The 19,510-nt window shown below is 39.6% G+C and overlaps 1 protein-coding gene across 1 annotated transcript in view; it reads right to left on the reverse strand.

Annotated features, from left to right (window-relative positions):
• Positions 1-1,827: 1,827 nt before the first annotated feature.
• The window catches only part of LOC121934053 (macrophage mannose receptor 1-like), a 66,687-nt gene continuing 49,004 nt past the window's right edge, over positions 1,828-19,510 (reverse strand). Inside the window, exons 22-30 of the mRNA XM_042474037.1 lie at positions 18,155-18,312; positions 16,811-16,913; positions 15,271-15,503; positions 12,792-12,957; positions 10,712-10,861; positions 8,565-8,681; positions 6,758-6,925; positions 4,929-4,970; positions 1,828-3,105 (exon numbers count right to left, since the gene is read on the reverse strand). Of these exons, the coding sequence (XP_042329971.1) occupies positions 2,855-3,105; positions 4,929-4,970; positions 6,758-6,925; positions 8,565-8,681; positions 10,712-10,861; positions 12,792-12,957; positions 15,271-15,503; positions 16,811-16,913; positions 18,155-18,312 (1,388 nt within the window). The 3' untranslated portion in view covers positions 1,828-2,854. The remainder of the gene's footprint in view (positions 3,106-4,928; positions 4,971-6,757; positions 6,926-8,564; positions 8,682-10,711; positions 10,862-12,791; positions 12,958-15,270; positions 15,504-16,810; positions 16,914-18,154; positions 18,313-19,510) is intronic.

The raw sequence follows: 19,510 nt of genomic DNA on the forward strand, positions 1-19,510 counted from the left end.
AAGTATACTTATGTATCACCAATGCATCTTGCACAGTGGCATCCAGTAGAGCTATTTCAAGTAGTCAGGGGGCTCCTGTGTTTTGTCCTAAAAGAAGAGAATGCAGACCCTTTGACAAAAAGAGGGGAAGGGGGTGGACACAGAATAAGCTGAGTATATGTCTAATTAGACTGAGTGTATCTTATATGTTAAGACCATGGTGGCAAAGCCATTTTGGATACAAGAGATAGGAGGGCAGGGGAAAAGGAGGAACAGGTTGTGAAGAATTCTTTGTGAAGAATTTGCTAGACATTTTTTTCAGACAAAATCATTTGGAGGATCTCTGACTGGAGTGCTGCAACTAATACAAGCCCTGTTACTGGATATGTTTCCATTTGTGCGGTCTGAGGATATGAACAGGTTCCTTGGAAAGGTAAGAACCACCACATAGTTCTTACCTTTCCAATGATTCTATTCCCAGAGTGCACAAATGAGTATTAGAACTGTGCCACATGAGAACTGCGCTTTCCAGGTAGGATGGGGACTATCTGACTAGATAAGGGGAGTAGTAAATCCCTCACTTTCATTTCTAGCCTGTCTTAAGGCTATGGTGAGGCCATTGCTGATGGCAGCAGCGGGAGGGGACATTTCTAAACTCCATAATACTAGCAAATTACTACCCAGCCTCCAATATCTCTTTCTTGGGCAAAGTTCTAAAGTGCATGGTGGCTTGCCAGCTCCAGGGGTTCATGGTGGTGGCAAATTATCTAGATGCATTTCACTGTGGCTTCAGGCCAGGCTACAGGATCAGGACAGCTTTGGTTACCATATTGAATGAGGACAATGGAAGTGTGCCCTTGTTTTTGTTGGACATCCCAGGAGCTTTTGCTATGGTGAACCATGTTAGTCTTATGGTCTGCCTCTTTAAGATGGGCTTTGGAGATGTTGTTTTGTAGTTACAATAACTCTTGGAAAGGCAAACTCAAAAGATGATGATGTGGGGTCCTATCTTCAGTTCTATTTAATATATACCTGAAAATGCTGGGAGAGGTTGTCTGTAGCCTGGGAGCCAGGTGTCATCATTATGGGGGTGGCACCCAACTCGCTCCCTCTTTTCCATCTCAATCCAAGGAAGCTGCTTCAGTGCTAATCTACTGTCAGTAATGGGCTGGATGAGGATGGTGCTTAGCCATCACCTATAATTACTATATCCAGTTCTGGACACCACAAATTGATGTGTCAATACCAATATCAATTGAGGTGTCAAGAAAAGGTAGCAGAGGTGAACAAAGGTATGGAAACAAAGCTCTACTTATGGTGAACAATTTAGGGAGCTGAGTTTATCTCAAAGAGATAACTGAGAGTTGGTATGATAGCTGTCTTTACATATTTGAAAGGAGATCATGTAGAAGATGGAGTTGTTTTCTGCTGCTCCATAGACCATAACTCCTAACCAATGGATTCAAACTACAAGAGATTCCACCTACCATTAGCAAGAACTTATTTTCCATTAGAGTTTTTGACAATGGAATAGATTGCCTTGGATGGAAGTGGACTCTCTGTTGGCAATTTTTAAACAGAAGTTGGTGGCTATCTTTCAGGAGTGCTTCAGCTATCTATTCCAGCATGGCAACAGGGTAGGATTCTATTATTCTGTGATGGATTAGAGGGGGTATAGAATCCTAAACTCAAAGCAAATGTTGGTTCACCCTTTCAAAAAGAAAGATCACATTGGCTGCATCCAAACTGCAGCAATGATCCAGTTTGACACCTCTTTAACTGCCCTGGGGTTAAATTGAAATTCTTGTCTTAAATCTGAAAATTCACAAAAAATTAGGATTAAATATGTAAAAGATATCTCCTTTTATTGTTTATTATAAAAGAAATACAAAGATGGTTTAAATAAAGTCATAAACAATGTTGCCTTTTTGCATCAAAGTGGGGGAAAAGAATTTTACAGCTGAGTTTTATACTGTAGTAGCACATTTACGGGTTCAAGTGATAAAACCTATCCATTGTTAATTATTTTATTTTATATGGGAAAATATCTGCTCATTTATCACATTGCATCAACTGCTATCAGAGAACAGCTTCAGCTAGTTTTGACAAAGTAAATTAATCACAAGTTTAAATGTGCAACAAAAGGAAAAGAATATTCCACATCTCTTGAAAGATACAGCTGTTTTGTCTAGGAGTCCCATGGAAGTATGAAACACTCTCCTCTGTTTTGAGAGACAGATTTTTCCAAGCCCTCATTCATAAAGCTCAGGCACTGATCTAGCCCGACCCTCGGACTTTCAGTCTTTTAATTGGCAATGCCATAGGCTGAACCATCTGTATGGAAAGTGCATGGTGTTCAACTGAGCTACAGACCTCCCCCTGGTGACAATACCATGTCAGCACTTTGTTGAGCAATTCACAGCATCTGTGATGGTGAATCCTTTCTCCATATGTTGGGGTCATAGCAATATGGATCATAAAGCGACACTTATATGTGCAGATCTGCTGGTGCTTGAGGAACTAAGGCACATTGAGTTAAACAAATAAATAATGAGTATTCCAGTAAAAAAATTAGTTTTCCACCACCATTTTATGAATAATGAAGATCTAGGGGGAATTATCAATATTATTATTTTAGCACTTACTCCCATCCAGAAATGGTTCCCCACAGGTATACTTCAAATTTTAGCCATCAGATAAAGCTGTTGAATTATTGGGAGTACAACATTAAATTACTGATGTTTCGTTTGAGTATTAAACATACTGAAACAGAGATGCTCGTAATTACTATTTTGTAAAAGAAAAAATGGTTTGGTAGAGTGCTCCGTGAGTTTCATATGTTTATTAAACAAGACACAGATTATATTTCATCAGACTAAATGGCAGCATGTTCATTCTGCTCCATATTCAACACCAGGTCCTTTGTATCACTAGGTCCAGGAGCTGAGCTGCTATTAAAGTAGAGAGAATTCTCAAAGTTGTCATCTGTCAGCAAGTGTTGATTTCTCTTCTTGTAGAAATAGTAACCTGCCAAAGCAGCTCCTGCTAGAATGAGAATCACAACAACTACCACAGCAGTAGCTTTACTGTGGGATGGTGCTGGTTCGGTATCTTCCTTTCTATGTGCTGTAAATCAAAACACAACATATTATGTTTTGATCATGTCCTTCCTCCAAAGAGGTTGGGATTGCAAGTCAGAGTTTTCCCCATTCACATTACCTTCACACCACAACCCTGCACAGTAGCACTTGAGGCCTGTATTCAATAAAGCTATTGTTCTAGAGCAAAGTTTGCTATGCTACTAGTTGCACTTTTTCAAATGGTATCTAATATAGCTTGTATTTCACAAGCTGTTTGTCCACCCTCTTTGGCAACCTCTTGCATCAATCTTTGTGCAAAGGAGTAATCCAGCACAACCACACTGTGGTAATTTTTCTATTGTTGTTGTGCGCCTTCAAGTTATTTTTTAATTTATTCATGGCAACCCTAAGGTCTCCCTATCTTTGGGTTTTCTTGGCAGGATTTATTCAAGGGGGCTTCCTCTGAGGGTGAGAGAGTATTATGACATGCCAAGGACTTCCATGGCTGAGTGGAGATTTGAACCCTGGTTTCCTAGAGTCCTAGACCAGCACTTAAACCACTACACAACACTGGCCTCTCCATTTTCCTTTCACTCTGTCTGGCTTTAGGCCAAACTTAATGGCATTAGTAAACATTCTGAACAAGATGCTCCCTGATCTCTATACACAGCAGGTAGGAAACCTGAAGCCCTCCCAATGTTGCTAGATTACAATTCCTCCAGTTATCTCAGTTATTTATTTCTAACTAGTAGATGGGGTGGTGGTGGAGTTGGGACCATAGGTTCCTAACCCTGTATTTTGGGATCATTTGGCTTCACTGTCAATGAACAATGGTGATTTTTTTTTATGTGTAAGAGCCACCATAGTGATACCTCTAAGAACAATCTATATTCACATTCCATTTTTCTCTTATACTCAAAGCAGTCTCTTGTACTTGCTCTGCTTGTAGAGGTCATAGTTAACTCAGGGTAAGCACCACTGAAATCAGTGGTTCTTACCTCTGACTGCTGAGCTGCAGTTTGTAGAAACACACTAAGCTGTCAGGCAGATCCACTGAAGACATACTCAGTATTTGTTTAATCCTCCCCCCCACCTGCTCATATTTACTGACTGCATCTATACTGAGTTGCTGCAAATAATGGAAAAACATGGACGTCATTCATTTGCCAGAGCTAACCGAGTCTAACAACCACCCTGGCACTCTGATATGATTTTGTTGCTTTTGCCCTGAAAAGACTTGAGAGATGTGTTCCTCTTTCTTGCTCCCTCCTAAACATAAGTGTCAATGAGATCATTTTGTCACAGAGGTCAATGCAGCTATGAAATGTACTGATGTTGCATAGTGGTCAATGCGTTTAGGGACAAATGTTGCAATGCTACATGCACTTGGGTCAGAATAAATTCCACTGAATTCAATAGGAGTTAATTTTAAACTGACATATATATGCTTGGTCTGTGATGGTGACAGTGATCATCAACAAATACCAGAAAGAACCGAACAATCAATCAATTCTTCTTTCCCCTTTTCTCTCTTCCCCCTCCCCCCATTTTTATGGGTAACTTCTCTCAATAATTGTTGCACTTATTCTATGAGGTTATACTCCTCAGAGATGTAACATCTCCAGAAGATTATTTCTTTGGCTGTTCCAAACCATAAATTTCTTTGGTATGTCATTTTTTAAAAGTAGCCTAGAATGCCACCAAATACCAAAAAATTATGGTGAAAGGAGCATTTAAGCCAATGGAAAGAGTCTGAAATGAAAAGATGGGAATTTAATATGTTATTTGGTATATAAAAACAAATTTCCCTGTAGATTATTCCTAATTTCTTATTTAAGTTATTTCTTTAGTCCATATAAAAACATTTACCAGGTTTTTCTGGAATCTTCTCAGTAGGGACCATGTCGAAAACTAAAGTGGAAGAAAAGCAATGCATTACAGCATGTACAAATTTTTTTCCTTTTTTTTTTTTTTTGCACATTTTAATAACACAAAATATCCCACAAAAAACATACCACTTGCTGTACCCAAAATGATATCAGTCAGAACTTCGCAAGAGTAAGGGAGAATATTTTGTAGAAAAGTGTTTTGCCTCTGCAGTAGCCAAAACATTTACAATTCCTCTGGAAGTGTGTATGTGTATATGTACCATTAAATTGCCTGTTGACTTAGAGGTGGTTTTGCCAGTTGTAAAAGGTAAAAGGTAAAGGTTTTCCCTTGATATAAATATCTAGTCATAACCGACTGGTAAGGGGAGGTGCTCATCTCCATTGCTAAGCCAAAGAGCCAGCATTGTCCAAAGATGACTCTGGTAGTCATTTAGTCAGCATGACCGCACAGAATGCTATTACCTTCCCACTGAAGGGGTTCCTATTTGTCTACTTGCATTTGCATGCTTTTAAACTGCAGAAACTGGGACTAGTGACAGGAGCTCAGCCCATTGCATGGCACATGAGCCTCAAATAGCTTTGAACTTCAAGTTGTTTTGGGAGCCAAACTAATCTTAGAAACTATCTGCACACCTCTTTCCCTCCCTCCAGTCAGCTCCCAATATTTTCCCAACAATTTCTGCTCCTTATTTATGATCAAGGGATGATGATGATGAATTTCATTTATATGCTGCCTTTCTCCTGGAGTGGGGCCCAAGGTAGCTCACAAAAAGAATCAGCTAAACCTAAAAATAAAACTTTAAACACAGTTTTACAAATCATCTCATTAAAATGATAGATTAAAAGAAACATTCAAAAGTTAAAAAATATAGGGATAAACAACTCTCTTTCTTTCAAGGGATGCATTCCCTTGCAGGTAATCTGTGGAGAGCTACAGGCAGGCAGTAGGTAGTGCAGCAGCTAGTAGTCAGTTAAACAACTCTCCTCATTTAGTGGCTATTGAAGAAGCCTGAACACGCAGAGAGTGGTAGGAACTGGGTCTAAAGTCCCATATGGTCTTAGGAGGTCACAATCCCTTCCCATTTAAACTCTGCTTACTAGCTGGGCCAGCAATGGTGACTTGTGGCAACATCCAGTCTGTCCATGATGCATTATAATGTTTTAACTTGTACTATATTAGTTCTATCAGTTCTGTCTGGAAGCAAGAAGGTATGCCCTAGTGGCTCTTGGGAAATATAGATTACTGAGGAGCGGCGAAAGAAGGTGAATCCTCACAAGCCTCCTGTAGAGTTGTGCTTCTCAGATTATCTGATCTAAAGGACCAGCAGTTCCTCTTGCTCTCCCCCCTCCCCACCATATGCCAGAGACTAATTTTGTGTCCATTGAAACTATTTTTTCTTTCTTTCCTGGAAACTCACTAAAGACCAGTACCCAATGGCTTAGGAACTCACATTGGTCCAGTGACCACACCTTTGAATAACACTGTTGTAAGAGGATACCCCATGCCAAGAATTGTCTTAAGGATCCTATGGAAGGATTGGATGCATCACAATGTAAGAATTTCAGGAGGACAGGCCCATAATTTCCTCCTTGTCCTACTCTTTGTCTGTCATCTCTGATTGGATTTAAAGGGAAGGGAAGAAGACAAGAAGTGAACAAGTTAAGAAATTTATACAAGCTGGAGAAGAATGTGAAGCATTAGGATTAGAGTCTTTCAGTGTTTTCCAGCATCTTCCTCCTGTCCACCAACAGAACAACCATGATCTAGTAATTACAACTGAGAGTGAAAGTATTAAATATATTGCTTACTTTTTGGTTTTTTGCAAATGTATCCTGCATAGGAACTGCAATAAGCATTATTCCACATTCCAGATGAACTATACATTTCCACACACTCTTCACTGGTCTGGGGTGAAGGTTCTCCAATATTCCAGTTGACGAAATCCATTACAGTATTATCAAGCCATAACCAATTGCCTAGTGTTAAGTTGGAAACTATAGTGAGGTTAAGAGCTCAAACAGGTCTGTTCCTAGTTTCTAGAACACATACAATTGAATTGATTGACACCAAGAACACAAATGAATGATCCCTCCTATATATCAAGTCTTTTGAAAAGTGTCTTGTCATAATATACAAGAGGATATGTTTTCCTTCCAGATTCCTGTACACTTATACTTAATGTCAACTATGTGCATCATACATATATGGCATTCCTGATTCATGGCTGTAATTTCAAGTGTCATGCTCAAACATGCTGAGGAAAACTCAGCAAATGGTCTGCCTAGGGCCCCTGGGAACCTTGCTTCACAGCCCTTGAAATCCCTTAACTGGTAAGGTTGCTTTTCAGCCTGAAAAATACAACAAATACCAAATATGGAAGTTGGGGTTTTCTTGAACCCCACTCCCATTATCCCCACCATCCTCATCTGAAAAATCACCATACTTCTGCCAAATCCCAGAACTAAAAGCAATGTGCATCAGGAGTGATGGTACAACCTACTGGGGAGCATGGTGTGGGACTGTGTTCCATTCCCCCTGCAGTTGCCTGCTTCTGTTCTAGAACATGGACTTGGGCAATTTCCAACCCATGTTTTCTTGTGTTTGGAAAATATCTATAGAAATAGCCTGAAGACACATTTTGCAGATCTTGAGCTTTGTATCAAATTTGGCTGTTTCTTCCACACCTACTCTGAGACCATTCCTGCAGAATATTCACTTTCTCTCATTCACTGTCAATTAGGCAGGACATCAAAGCAGTTTGCCTCTAATTCTGGTGTGGCGCCGCCGATACAAGGGTTTGAAAGCGCGCAGCAACAGGACGCTCCTGAACCCTAGTGCGTATGGGTGCCACCATCTTGACGTAGTGCCATCCATACAGTGCACACATCCATGATGTGTCTTGTGTGACACATCCAAATGACGCATCGCACAAGACACGTCACCATGTCATCCCAGGGCGCAAAAGGGCGCCTTCGCGGCGTCACAGGAAAGGAGCTCCATTTTGGAGCTCCTTTTTCCAGTGGATTGTTGTCATGGACGTGCGGTTGCCACAGCAATGATCCGGAGGAGAAAGGGATGGCCTCTGGCTGCCCCTTTCTCCTAATCTGTACTGGGCCTCTGATCGGGATATGTATCACCTTTAAGCTGAAGGGACAGGATGGCCTCATAATCACATTGAGGTTGGTCTCCACTTCCCAGAAAATTCCATGAAGTTGTGAAGATGAGAGACTCAGAGACCCTTTCCCACAACACAACTATAGCATAAAATCCAATTTTAACTGACAGGATTCCACCCAGGATTTGTTGTTTAGGTGGCAGTATTTAGAATTCTCAACCGCAGAGCTCTAGTGCCAAAATTCCACAGGTTGCCACCATGACAGTTCAGGTGGAATCAAAGTGCTATAGTTGTGCAAGTGAAAAGGGTCTTTGGTCGCACATTACAACTCTAGCACTGTAACTGCAATGGCTGTATCCTGTGGAATCTCAAGCCTGTAATTTGGTGAAGCACTAGAGTTCTCTAGTTGAGAGTTCTAAATCAGAGGCAGAAAAACATGGAAAGAATAGCAATAGGTTCACACCACACACACACACACACACACACACAAAATAATGTACCATTCAAATTTTTGTACATTCCTGTCCAAAATGATCGGATTTTTGTTTCAAGAAGTTCTATATTTTCTGTTAGAAAACGTGCTTCTGCTGCATCAGCTATTGAAACCAGATTTGCATCTGCAAAATATCAGTATGAAAATAAAAGGAACAAGAGGTTTTTAACAAAATAATTTTTTTTCTTAGACTGACTTATTTCCAAAACAAACAAACAAAAACTAACCCCTCCCCACCTTATCTTGCATAAAGCACTGCAAAATTAGCTGGGATTCAATGCAGTAACTTAGGGAAAGGTTTAAACTTCCTCCATCCAGGTGTGATGGTCTTACTCTGATAACATATTTTTATTATTGTTGTGCACCTTCAAGATATATCTGACTTATGGTGACCGTAAGGGAAACCTATCATGCATTTTCCTGGAAAGATTTGTTCAGGGAAGGATTAATTTTGCCTTCCTCTGAAGTTGAGGGAGGGTGACTTGTCCAATGTCAATGTCATGGCCAAGCAGGTATTCAAACCCTGGTTTCTAGAGTTGTATTTCAGTACTCAAAGCGCTACACCATGCTTTCTCTCTGACTATAGTGTAAAGAAGCAAGGGATCTCAACATTTCATTCTCACCCTCAAGTGGGCTTCTTTTTAATTCCAAGATATGTTGGAACAAGAACAAATCTCCTCTTCTCCTCATTTACAATTATAGTGCATCACTGCATCCATAAAATAATACTTTTGCACCATAAGAATTCTTATAGCTATAAGAATTTTTAAAATATCAGGGAGTGCAAAATTTGCTCTTCAAACCATAAGGCCACCCCAGCATACCATGCTGGCCCAAGAAATCATTATACCCCCCTCCCCAAAAAAGTACTGAACGAGTGGGCACAGAGGTGATAACAGCTTGAAAAACCTTGGGAAAATCCACAAATATATATTGCAAGAACTCATAAACTAGTCTGGAAGAGACAACAATGTGTACTTTAGCAGCCATAAGTACAAATAGATCTAGATCCTATATTATATGACTTTTTGATCCATTTACTGTATATAATCATGTATAACTATAAATTTTAGTCAAATAATTAACCCCAAAAAACTGAGTCAACTTATCCACAGTTCAATGTAAATACTGTACTGTAACTCATTTAAAAAATGAAACCATCCCCTGATGAAAAGTAAGAGTATAATCAGTCTTGGAATCACTGACACCCCCCACCCATCCTTTAGGATGAGTACAAACAGTTATGCTTGCTGGGATTTTGTAAGTTCCTTGGCACCATTTTCCTTTGCTTCATCCTTTAGATCTTTTGTTTCATGCCCCTAAGTTTCACCCTCAACTTAAATAATAAAATAAATAAAATTTTTATTTTTATCCCGCCCTTCCGAGCGATCAGGGCGGCTTACAAAGTGCACCAATGTGCAAGCAACATACAAGGTTAAAAACAAACATACACAGTAAACCTTAAAAACAATAAAAAGCCCCTTAGCCCAACCTCACGGCCACGAGAGAGGAGGGAGGCCCACAGGATATTCAGTCGGGGAATGCCTGATTGAATAGGAAGGTTTTAAGACCCTTCCTAAATTGGGCCAGGGTGGTAGATGAGCGGAGCTCCGTGGGCAGCCTATTCCAAAGGGCTGGGGCAGCCGTGGAAAAGGACCTTCTTGCAGTAGAAGCTAACCTGGCCCCAGGCACCTTCAGGAGTTGCTGCCCAGATGTTCTGAGGGTGCGAGGCGGAATGTACGGAGAGAGGCGGTCCTTCAGAAATCCTGGGCCCAAGCCATTTAGGGCTTTATAGGTAATAACCAACGCCTTATATTGAGCTCGGAAGCGGATGGGCAGCCAATGGAGATCTTTAAGCACAGGTGTTATGTGGCTGGTCCTGGGAGCGCCAGTGACCAGCCGAGCTGCCATGTTCTGCACCATTTGCAGCTTCCGAGTTTGGTATAAGGGTTGCCCCATGTAGAGTACATTACAGAAATCCAGTCTCGAAGTTACCAGAGCATGTACAACAGTTTCAAGGTCCCTCCATGGTTCTTATTAAAATACATAATTTTGACTTCAAAACCTGCCCTCAACTTATACGTGAGGTAAACTTATAGTTGAGCCTATATGGTATTTATATAGCATCAAATATTCAATTAATTTTATACTTACCTAATTGTAAACAAGCTAAAGAAGCTCTTGGCCAATTCTTTCTAGCGGAAGATTCAAAATAGTAACAGTGACCACGGAAAGGAAGCCAAGACTTGTCCTCTGATTCTGGGCATTTCCCTGGATGTTGAGGTGGTTCTGTAGGTGCTTTCACTGTTTAAAGAACAAACAGATTAGTTTTAATTAGTTTTAATTTAAAAATTTCTGTATATGTTGATGTCCTGATGCAATTTCTTGTAGTCCTTTTTAATAGAATTTTGTGTTTTATATAAATGAATGAAGGTGTTCCGAAACTGTATTAAATTACTTCTTTCTTGCTCTTTGCAGGATCATTTCATTCATTACAACACAGAAACATCAAGGCATGATGTGGAAAAAACCATACATGGTAGAGGAAATCTGAGGACATTTTTGGATTTAGAATATTAAATTCTTATAAAACCAGCATAAAATTTTAATGTTTTTATAATCCACTATTTTATAGGCCTGTGTTATTATCAACTGAACTGTTTAGAATGTTACATCATCATGATTCAGACATTTTATAAGGACATTAATATTTGCATTCAGCTTACACTCTCTTGGAGATAGTCAAAATTTAAAGGTGGCATAAATTAGATTCTGAAAAGAGAAGTAGGCATACATCATGAAATACAAAATGAGGAAGGACAGCAGAGATACTAAACATGTAGTAGTGTTCCAAAGAAATGCCTCAGATAATATTTGCAAAAGCTGTATCAATATATACAAGACATTTAATGGGTAATCGCTCTGCCTAATAGGTGGAATTTTATTCAAGGGAGTACAAATGATTTTACGTTTCACTTGCAATGCTTCCATTTCCCCTTCTGTTTCTTCCATTGGTTTTCTCTAAGAAAATCCTCAACACACAACAGCTACACAATGGAGACATCCATTGTGAAGCAATCTTTATTGCCACCTTTTCCACTGCTATGCTAAAGTTGACACCTGGTTAAAGAGAAAACAGCTAGAATTCTGTTGGTGACATACAAAAGTGAAATGTATATGTATGACCTTTTTTATGGTCATTGTGGACAGAGGTATCTAGTACCTCTGTCCTCACCACCTAACGCCATACTGTCTGTGCACTCCTCTACAGCCATTTAGGGGCAGGAAGGGGCAGCAGCCAGCTGTGTTTCTACAAAAATGCAGACATCCTTCTGGGCATCTCAGGGGTCTTCTAAAGCAGTGACTCTCACATTATGGTCCCCCAGATGTTTTGAACCTCAGTTCCAGGAAGCTCAATCCAACTTAAAAACTGAGAAAAATTCTGGAGCTAGTCCATGATATCTAAAGAATCAGAGTTTGAGAAACACTGCTCCAAGAAGATAGTGTCATTTTCATGTCTCCAGCTGCAGAAGCAAAGCCAAATGCTCCCTAGCCATCCTCTGCCCTCCCCCAGGCACTAAATGGAAATTGTGAGAGTTGCCCAGGTGACAATGAAATAAATAGTACAAGTAGAACGATTTGGAGGAAAGTGAGAAGAATTTGCACTCCACTAAGTCAATACAATAGACCCTTGGTATCCACTGGGTTCCAGGAAACTACCCCCCCCCCCTCCGATACCAAAATCCATGGATGCTCAAGTTCCATTAAACACAATGGCATAGTGAAATGGTGTCCCTGTATTGGCTAATGTTTCTGATAGTGGAGACTTTTGACTAAGTACCACCTCCCATTTGTCACTGTTCTGAGTTTATTGTCACCTTTAACTTCATTTGAACTTGATGGGAAATTGACTATAGGGAAACAAATCATAGATCTCTCACATCACACAGCAAATGAATTGAGCCAGCAAAAGGCTACCAGTTGAGCCCAGTACAAAAGAATGTAGAAACATTCCATAACAATGGAGGCCATCTCTTTGCAAAATTTGTAGATCAGCCTTAACTGTCGCTATCTCTAGTACCAATCAGAGCCTTCAGCTTCACTCAAAGGTCTGTTGCTTAGTACCTGCCCAAAGAATAGCTCCATAAAATGCAAAAGCCAGATGCTCCATAAGGTGCTACTTCATCCTGAATAACAAACAATTAATGAAAAGCATTTCCTTTCATTTACTTACAAAGAGAGTGTTTACAAAGTGGAAGATAATTTTGATCACATGATCCTGTCTTCCATCCTCCATCCAGGTCTATATAAACACAGCCAAAATTTTGTTTTGGTTCACCTGCAGCCCATTTCGTATACTTCATATTGAATTTATCAATCCATGTATATTGTCCGTTGGTCTAAAAAATGAAGACATAGCAAATGAGCAGCATTAATGGCTGTCAGATACAACTCATTTAAAGAAGCTGGGCTGAGCATATGAGTTGAGTGTGTCTTGGTTCAGTTCAGTTCAGTGCAGTGCTTCATTGACTGATTTACTGTGTACCAAGATCAGAACTGAACCCATTTTGTTGCACACCACAACCCAAATTATGGCAAGACTATAGTAGCAAGGAGACTATGGTATGGATTCAGTTGAATATGCAAAGTGTATTCAAATAACCAGTCCAAAATATTTCCCATCTGAGCCTGGATTAAGCATAAATTACAGCAGGGGTAGGCAACCTGCGGCCCGCGGGCCGGATGCGGCCCGGCAAGGCCTTGGGACCGGCCCCAGCCCGGTCCTGCCGCCGATTGCTGCCGGGACCTTTGGGGGGTAATTGTCTATAGAAGCCTCAGAAACATGCATTTATATTTTTAAAAAATTTAAAAATCAGCAAATTTTTTCGTGTGTCCTCCATTTTTTTTAAAAAGTGTCTTCCATTTGAAAATGTTGTCCTACATTTGTCCTGGTTTATTTATATATTTAATTTTTTTAAAAAATTATTTAATTATTTATTTTTTGGCTTCGGCCCCCCAGTTGTCTGAGGGACAGCAACCCGGCCCCCGGCTCAAAAAGGCTGCCTACCCCTGCATTACAGTATTCATAATATGTGTTTGGTGGCATGGACTGAAGACCTTCCCTTCTATTCACTGCCACTAAGATTTTTTTAAATTTTTTTTTATTTCGGTATAGGTATACAAATTCTCGTTATCACTTTTAATATTACTAGAGTTTCTATACCCTATTTTTAACTCAATAATAAAAAAAGGAAAAAGGAAAGAAAAAAAAAGAAAAAAAGGAAACGATAACCCATTATACCTTCCCTTCCCTTCCACAATTCACAATTCTAAAGGAGATTCTTGTCTCTCGTTCTTGAGAACAGATTACATCAAATTTGATTAGTTCCCTATCCATATTATCATTTCTTTTCCATTGTAGGCGAATTTGCCACTAGATTTAAAATTAGAAGCTGATTTGTAGGTTCACCTTTCCCACATGATAAACCATGGTTTATTTTATTATTCCACCAAAATCAAGCCACATAATTATGTGTGATTGGGAATAACAGAAAGGACAACAAATTCCATCAGTTGACTATTAGGTCCTTTCCAATAATCTGAATTTGGCAGCACGCAAACACCTGGGGGAAGACATTTAATGAAGCTGAGAAATAAATCTGAAGGTCTTTAAAACACTGCTGGTCCTGGTAATTGTACCAGACCTCAGACTGTCTATGGTAGTGCTTATTCCACTCATTCAAAAGAGAAATAGAAGTTTCCCATTCATCTATAGCAACAGTGAACAAAATTCTGACCATGTAGGACATCCCAATATAGAAATAAATCAGTATGTATTGGACTTTTTATAATCCCTGAAGATCAGACTACTTACAGCCCAAACCATAGTTAACTCCTAATCATAATATTATGTGGCAATGGGTGTATAAAACTACAGTCGTGGTGGAAAATTTTCTGTAAAATGCATTTTAATGCTCATCCAAAGAGAAACATATTGCTTTATAATCTGCAGCTTCAACATAGTTTTTGAATTGACCAGCAGCTTTCACAATATTTGTTCCTAATGGTTTGTATTTATCCTTTTCACCCTATTTTGCATCAACCCACTGTGTATGTTTATGCCTTTATCTATGGCATTTCCGGCTATAGTAAGATATACCTTATGTGCTACAGGAAGGAGACCAAAATGACAACACTGCTGACATAGTACATATTCAGATCATTACAAGGTAAAGACCTTATGGTTTATGCTTTTAACTGGTTTTAATTTTTTTGATAGTTTGATTACTTTTCAACTTGCATTTTGTGGATTTTAAACTTTTTAAAAAATCTGTTGTAAGCCGCTGTATGTCTCAAACTGAGAAAAAGGCAGGATGGTGATGATGATGACAGCAACAACAGATCAAAACATCTGAAGTGCAAAGGTATTCCAAAAGTATTACTTTGATATAAACTATCTAACCAGCATTTTATTATACAATTTAGACAAAAAGAGGACTGGTTGAATATACACTGAAGTGCAGTTGAAACATTTTCCCCCCTATGTTTTATACTGTGAGAATGTTCTGGACATGTTCTGTTAAGGAATCAGTAGTGAGCGATTGTTTCTGATCAAGGCAGAAGCAGTAGAGATAGATCCCAATCTCAATCTAATTTTTGATGCAAGTTTCCCTGTATAATATTCCACTGTAGTAGATATATGGTACCCTTACCACATTGCTGTTGAGACCGATCCACACAGGGCTTTTGTACTTTAAGATTTGTAGCCAGAGAACAGAATAGCTGAAGGGATCTAAAATACTAGCAAGGGCTGAGTCTTCTTTTTGAACTTGGCACCTTTGCTGGGCTTCCTTCCATGTCATTTTGGATTCAATGATGAAGTAGGTACTGTTGTCATAAAAGATATGATGTACTGGGGTGGGTGATGGAACAGAGTATTTGGGGTCTGTAAAAGCAAGGGGGAAGTTATATTAAATACAATCTTTTTTGGTTTCGGGGTTGTTGATTTTTTTTAGACAAATAATAAAAGCATCCCCTACTGGTCTTGGCAGAGTAGAAAAAGAGCTTTGTAGACATATAATTGCATAAAAGTACTGAAAGAATGTCAACATTTTAAAACAGTGGGAATTTCTGGAGGGCTGGATTGGCACTTCAGAAGGGTACCTAAAGTTTTTCACCTCTAAGGAAAAATGCTGCCAGACTCTTGAGCTAAGAAGACCCCCCCCCCAACCGAGCTAGCATTAATGATAACTCCTGCTTTGGAAATACAGATTAAACCCCACTCTATCCTCAAAATGCACACTATTTCATTCAACCAGGAATGCACAAAGTTACCATCTATGACCTGGTACAGACGGGCACATTGCAGTGATATTAGGGCTTGATAGGGCTGGGCGTCTAGATGCACCCAGCCCTAGTGACGTCGCAGGTGCGCGTGCCTGTCCACACAGCAGGCGCCACAGCTGCACAGCTGTGGCACTGTCTACAGACACCTCTTGGTAGAAGTGGTAACAAAAAGGAGCCGCCTAGAGCAGCTCTTTTTTAAGTGTGCATCTGTGCAGCAGCATGTGGATACTGTTGCACAGCTGTGCAGCAAAGAGGAGTGGATTTTGCCACCTGTGTGTACCAGGTCTATGTATCCTTAAGCTACAATTTTGTACATACTTCCCTAGGAGTAAATGAGTAAATGAGTATTAAAGAGGCTGTACAGATAGCCCTGAAGGGGCAGCATTCAGCCACCCTTTTTCACCTAGATCGGTGGCGTGGCAACCACACGCTGCGGCCAAGATCAGGCCTTTCCAGGGTGCAAAAAGGAGCTGAAAAAAGCTGCAGCTTGGTGGTGTTCCTGCAGCACTGCATCATGCGGACGCAGTGTCAGAGGACTGTCATCTCACCACACGCTGCATTGTCAAGCCACCCTGGAGGCAGAGCCGGGGCATACGTCGTATACACGCTATGCCCCGACTCTGCCCCCAACTCAGCCTTTAAAGCTGGTGTGTACAGGGGGATACTCATTGAGGTTTACCTCTAGGTAAATCTGTATGAACCTGCATTGTTTATTTCACTCTTAGAACCTCAAATATGTAGACTACACCCAAATTTGAGAACCACTACTCTAAATATATTCTATGAGAACACATCTTGCATAAACATGTGTATGGAGCCACTGACCGAGGAAATCATGACAAGATAATCAGGGTTTCCATAAGATATGGCTGTCTTTTATTCATGGAGCACAACAAAAGAACTCACTTGTATTGGTCTGGCATATGTAGCCTTTCATAATGGAACAGCGAAAATGTTTCCATGTCCCTGCTTCTTTCAGCGGCCTATTTTTCACTACAACACAGTCTTCCTAAAAGGAAAAAAAACAAAAACAAAATGTCACATGCAAACATGGGACGGTCACTCCTTCCCATTTGAACCACAAAGGTATAACTTCCAGGAGCCATTGAAGGTACAATCAAGAAAATTCGTATTTGTACTCTCTTTTCTCTCCTGATCAGTATTTCTAGGCTGCTTATGAGTTCCCCTAATATAGCTGAAGAAAGCCAACATGGTGTCATGGTTTGAGCATTGGACTATGACTCTGGAGACCAGGATTTGAATTCCTGCTCAGCCAGGAAATCCACTGGGTGACCTTAAGCCAGACATACTTTCTCACCCTCAGAAGAAGGGAAAGGCAAAACAACTTCTCAACAAATTTGCCAAGAAAACCCATAATAGGTTCCCCTTACAGTTGCTATGATTTGAAAGCACACAACAATATAGTTGAACTACAAAAGCTTCTGCGTTTGACTTGGGTGACAGCCATAATTGTCTTTGCCAGCTCAGCTGCTATCCTTAATTCTTGTTTCTTTGCCTGCCCTGGTCCTAGGAGGGACTCCCATCTCCTGCTCAAACCCCACCAGTAGGACTCAGACTTTAGGCCATATATAGGAGGGCTCATTGAAAGAGTTCTAAACATGGAAAAGAGTTCACAAGTTTACAATTACTTAGATTTAGCCCTATATGGTTTAGGTCCAAGCTATTGGGCAGGCCGTATTTCCCTATATGAACCGGCCTGGGCTCTGAGATCCTCGGGAGAGGTCCTTTTCTCTATCCCACCACCATCACAAGTACAGTTGGTGGCCTTTTCTATGGCTGCAGCTAGATTTTGGAGTTCCCTGCCCAGAGAGATCAGAATGGCCCCTTCCTTGATGGCCTTCCGCCGCAGTTGAAGACCTTCCTCTTCAGACAGGTTTTCCAAAACAGAAACCTATTAAAGAATGGCCTGAAGTGTTATATTGTTTTAATGTATTTAAAACATTTTTATTTTTTTAAAGCATTTGATATTTTAATATGCAGTTTGTTTTAATTATCGTAGTAATTTAATTCTATGTTAACATACGATTTTTATATTTTATGATCTGCCTTGATTCCCAATGGGAAAAGGAGGAAATTAAATAAATCATATTATTATTATTATTATTATTATTATTATTATTATTTAATGTTACAAGCCGCTTTGAGTCCCAGTCTTGGGAGAACAGCAGGATATAAATAAACAAACAAATAAATAATAGGAATAGGAATAAAATGTAATCAAATACCTACCATTGCTCCATCATAATTAGATGATGGAAAGCCTTTTGCCCAGTTTGTGTAGTTGACTCCTGTTCCATCTGTCCACAAGTACATGTGTTCTTCATTAATATCATTTAATCCTATCCATGCATCTGTTTGTAAATTTTTTAATTGGAAAGTAAGGAAGGCTAAAAGAAAAGGAGAACAAAAATGTGACATCCTCAAAATCTGGAAAACAGTTCAAATAACTATCTGGTGAAAAAATGAATATTAGAATTAACTAGAAAAAGGAGAAGCAACTTGAAAATTACGTATTAAGTATGAGAAATGTTAAAATCACAAATTGGAATTTACAATTTATGTTAAATGCAAAAGAGAGAATGCAAAAGAGAGAGGTAATTCATTATTAAGAACAAAGGCAGCCTCAAAAAAGACACTCTTAATTCTGTAAGCACTGGACTATACAAATGGCAGTTCTTCAGGTTTCCGAACAAGAATCAGACTGTTTGGGGATCTTGGTTTGTATAGACAAACTATGGTTACATCTGAATGAAGTCTGTATCTGGTGCTCTTACTTCCTTGTAACCTGAAAGCAGCCAAATAATGTCCTGGTGAGCCCCTACAGCCAACTAATGGATGTTTGTATAAAGGAGATGGAGCTGCACCTGGATGGCATCTAACTATCATTGCACAGCTGAGAGAAAATAATTATGTAAAGAAGGATATTTCCTCTCACATCATAAAAGAAAATCTATTTATGCTGGTGTAACCACAGCATAAACCACCAACTGGATTTTTGACATTGTCTTACCCATTCATGTAATTCACTTTTATTTCCAATAATATATATTTAATATATATTATGTATATCAGATCACTGCTGTTATCACCTTACATTTACAATCTTTACTTTCCACATTAAACAAAAGGAGATAGCTAAACAACATATGATTCTGCAATACAGTGAGCCCCTCACATTCATTGGGATTAGGGGAGCAGGACCCTTATAAAAGTGAGGAAAATACAAATAAAAAAACACACTTTTTTAACCTCTCTAGGTCCTCCAGCAACTCTGTGGTCAACATCCACCAGAGGTTGACTATACAATCACATCAGAGGATCTATAAATGTGTAGATAAATGTTTTCTCTAGGAATCTCTAGATTCTCCAAGGTGACTCTATGGTCAACTTCTAGCAGAGTCATGCTGGAGGACCTAGAGATTCCTAGAGACAACATATTAATCAAATCCACAAATAATCAAATCCGCAAAAATCAAAACCGCAAATGTGGAAGGTAAACGGTATAAGCGAAGAAGTATGCTGCAGCAGCAGACTATTGGTGAACGTTAATTTATGTGGTGAACGTTAATTTACTGAGGCAAAGCT

The sequence above is a fragment of the Sceloporus undulatus genome, chromosome 6 (assembly GCF_019175285.1).
Source record: "Sceloporus undulatus isolate JIND9_A2432 ecotype Alabama chromosome 6, SceUnd_v1.1, whole genome shotgun sequence".
Lineage (NCBI taxonomy): Eukaryota > Metazoa > Chordata > Lepidosauria > Squamata > Phrynosomatidae > Sceloporus > Sceloporus undulatus.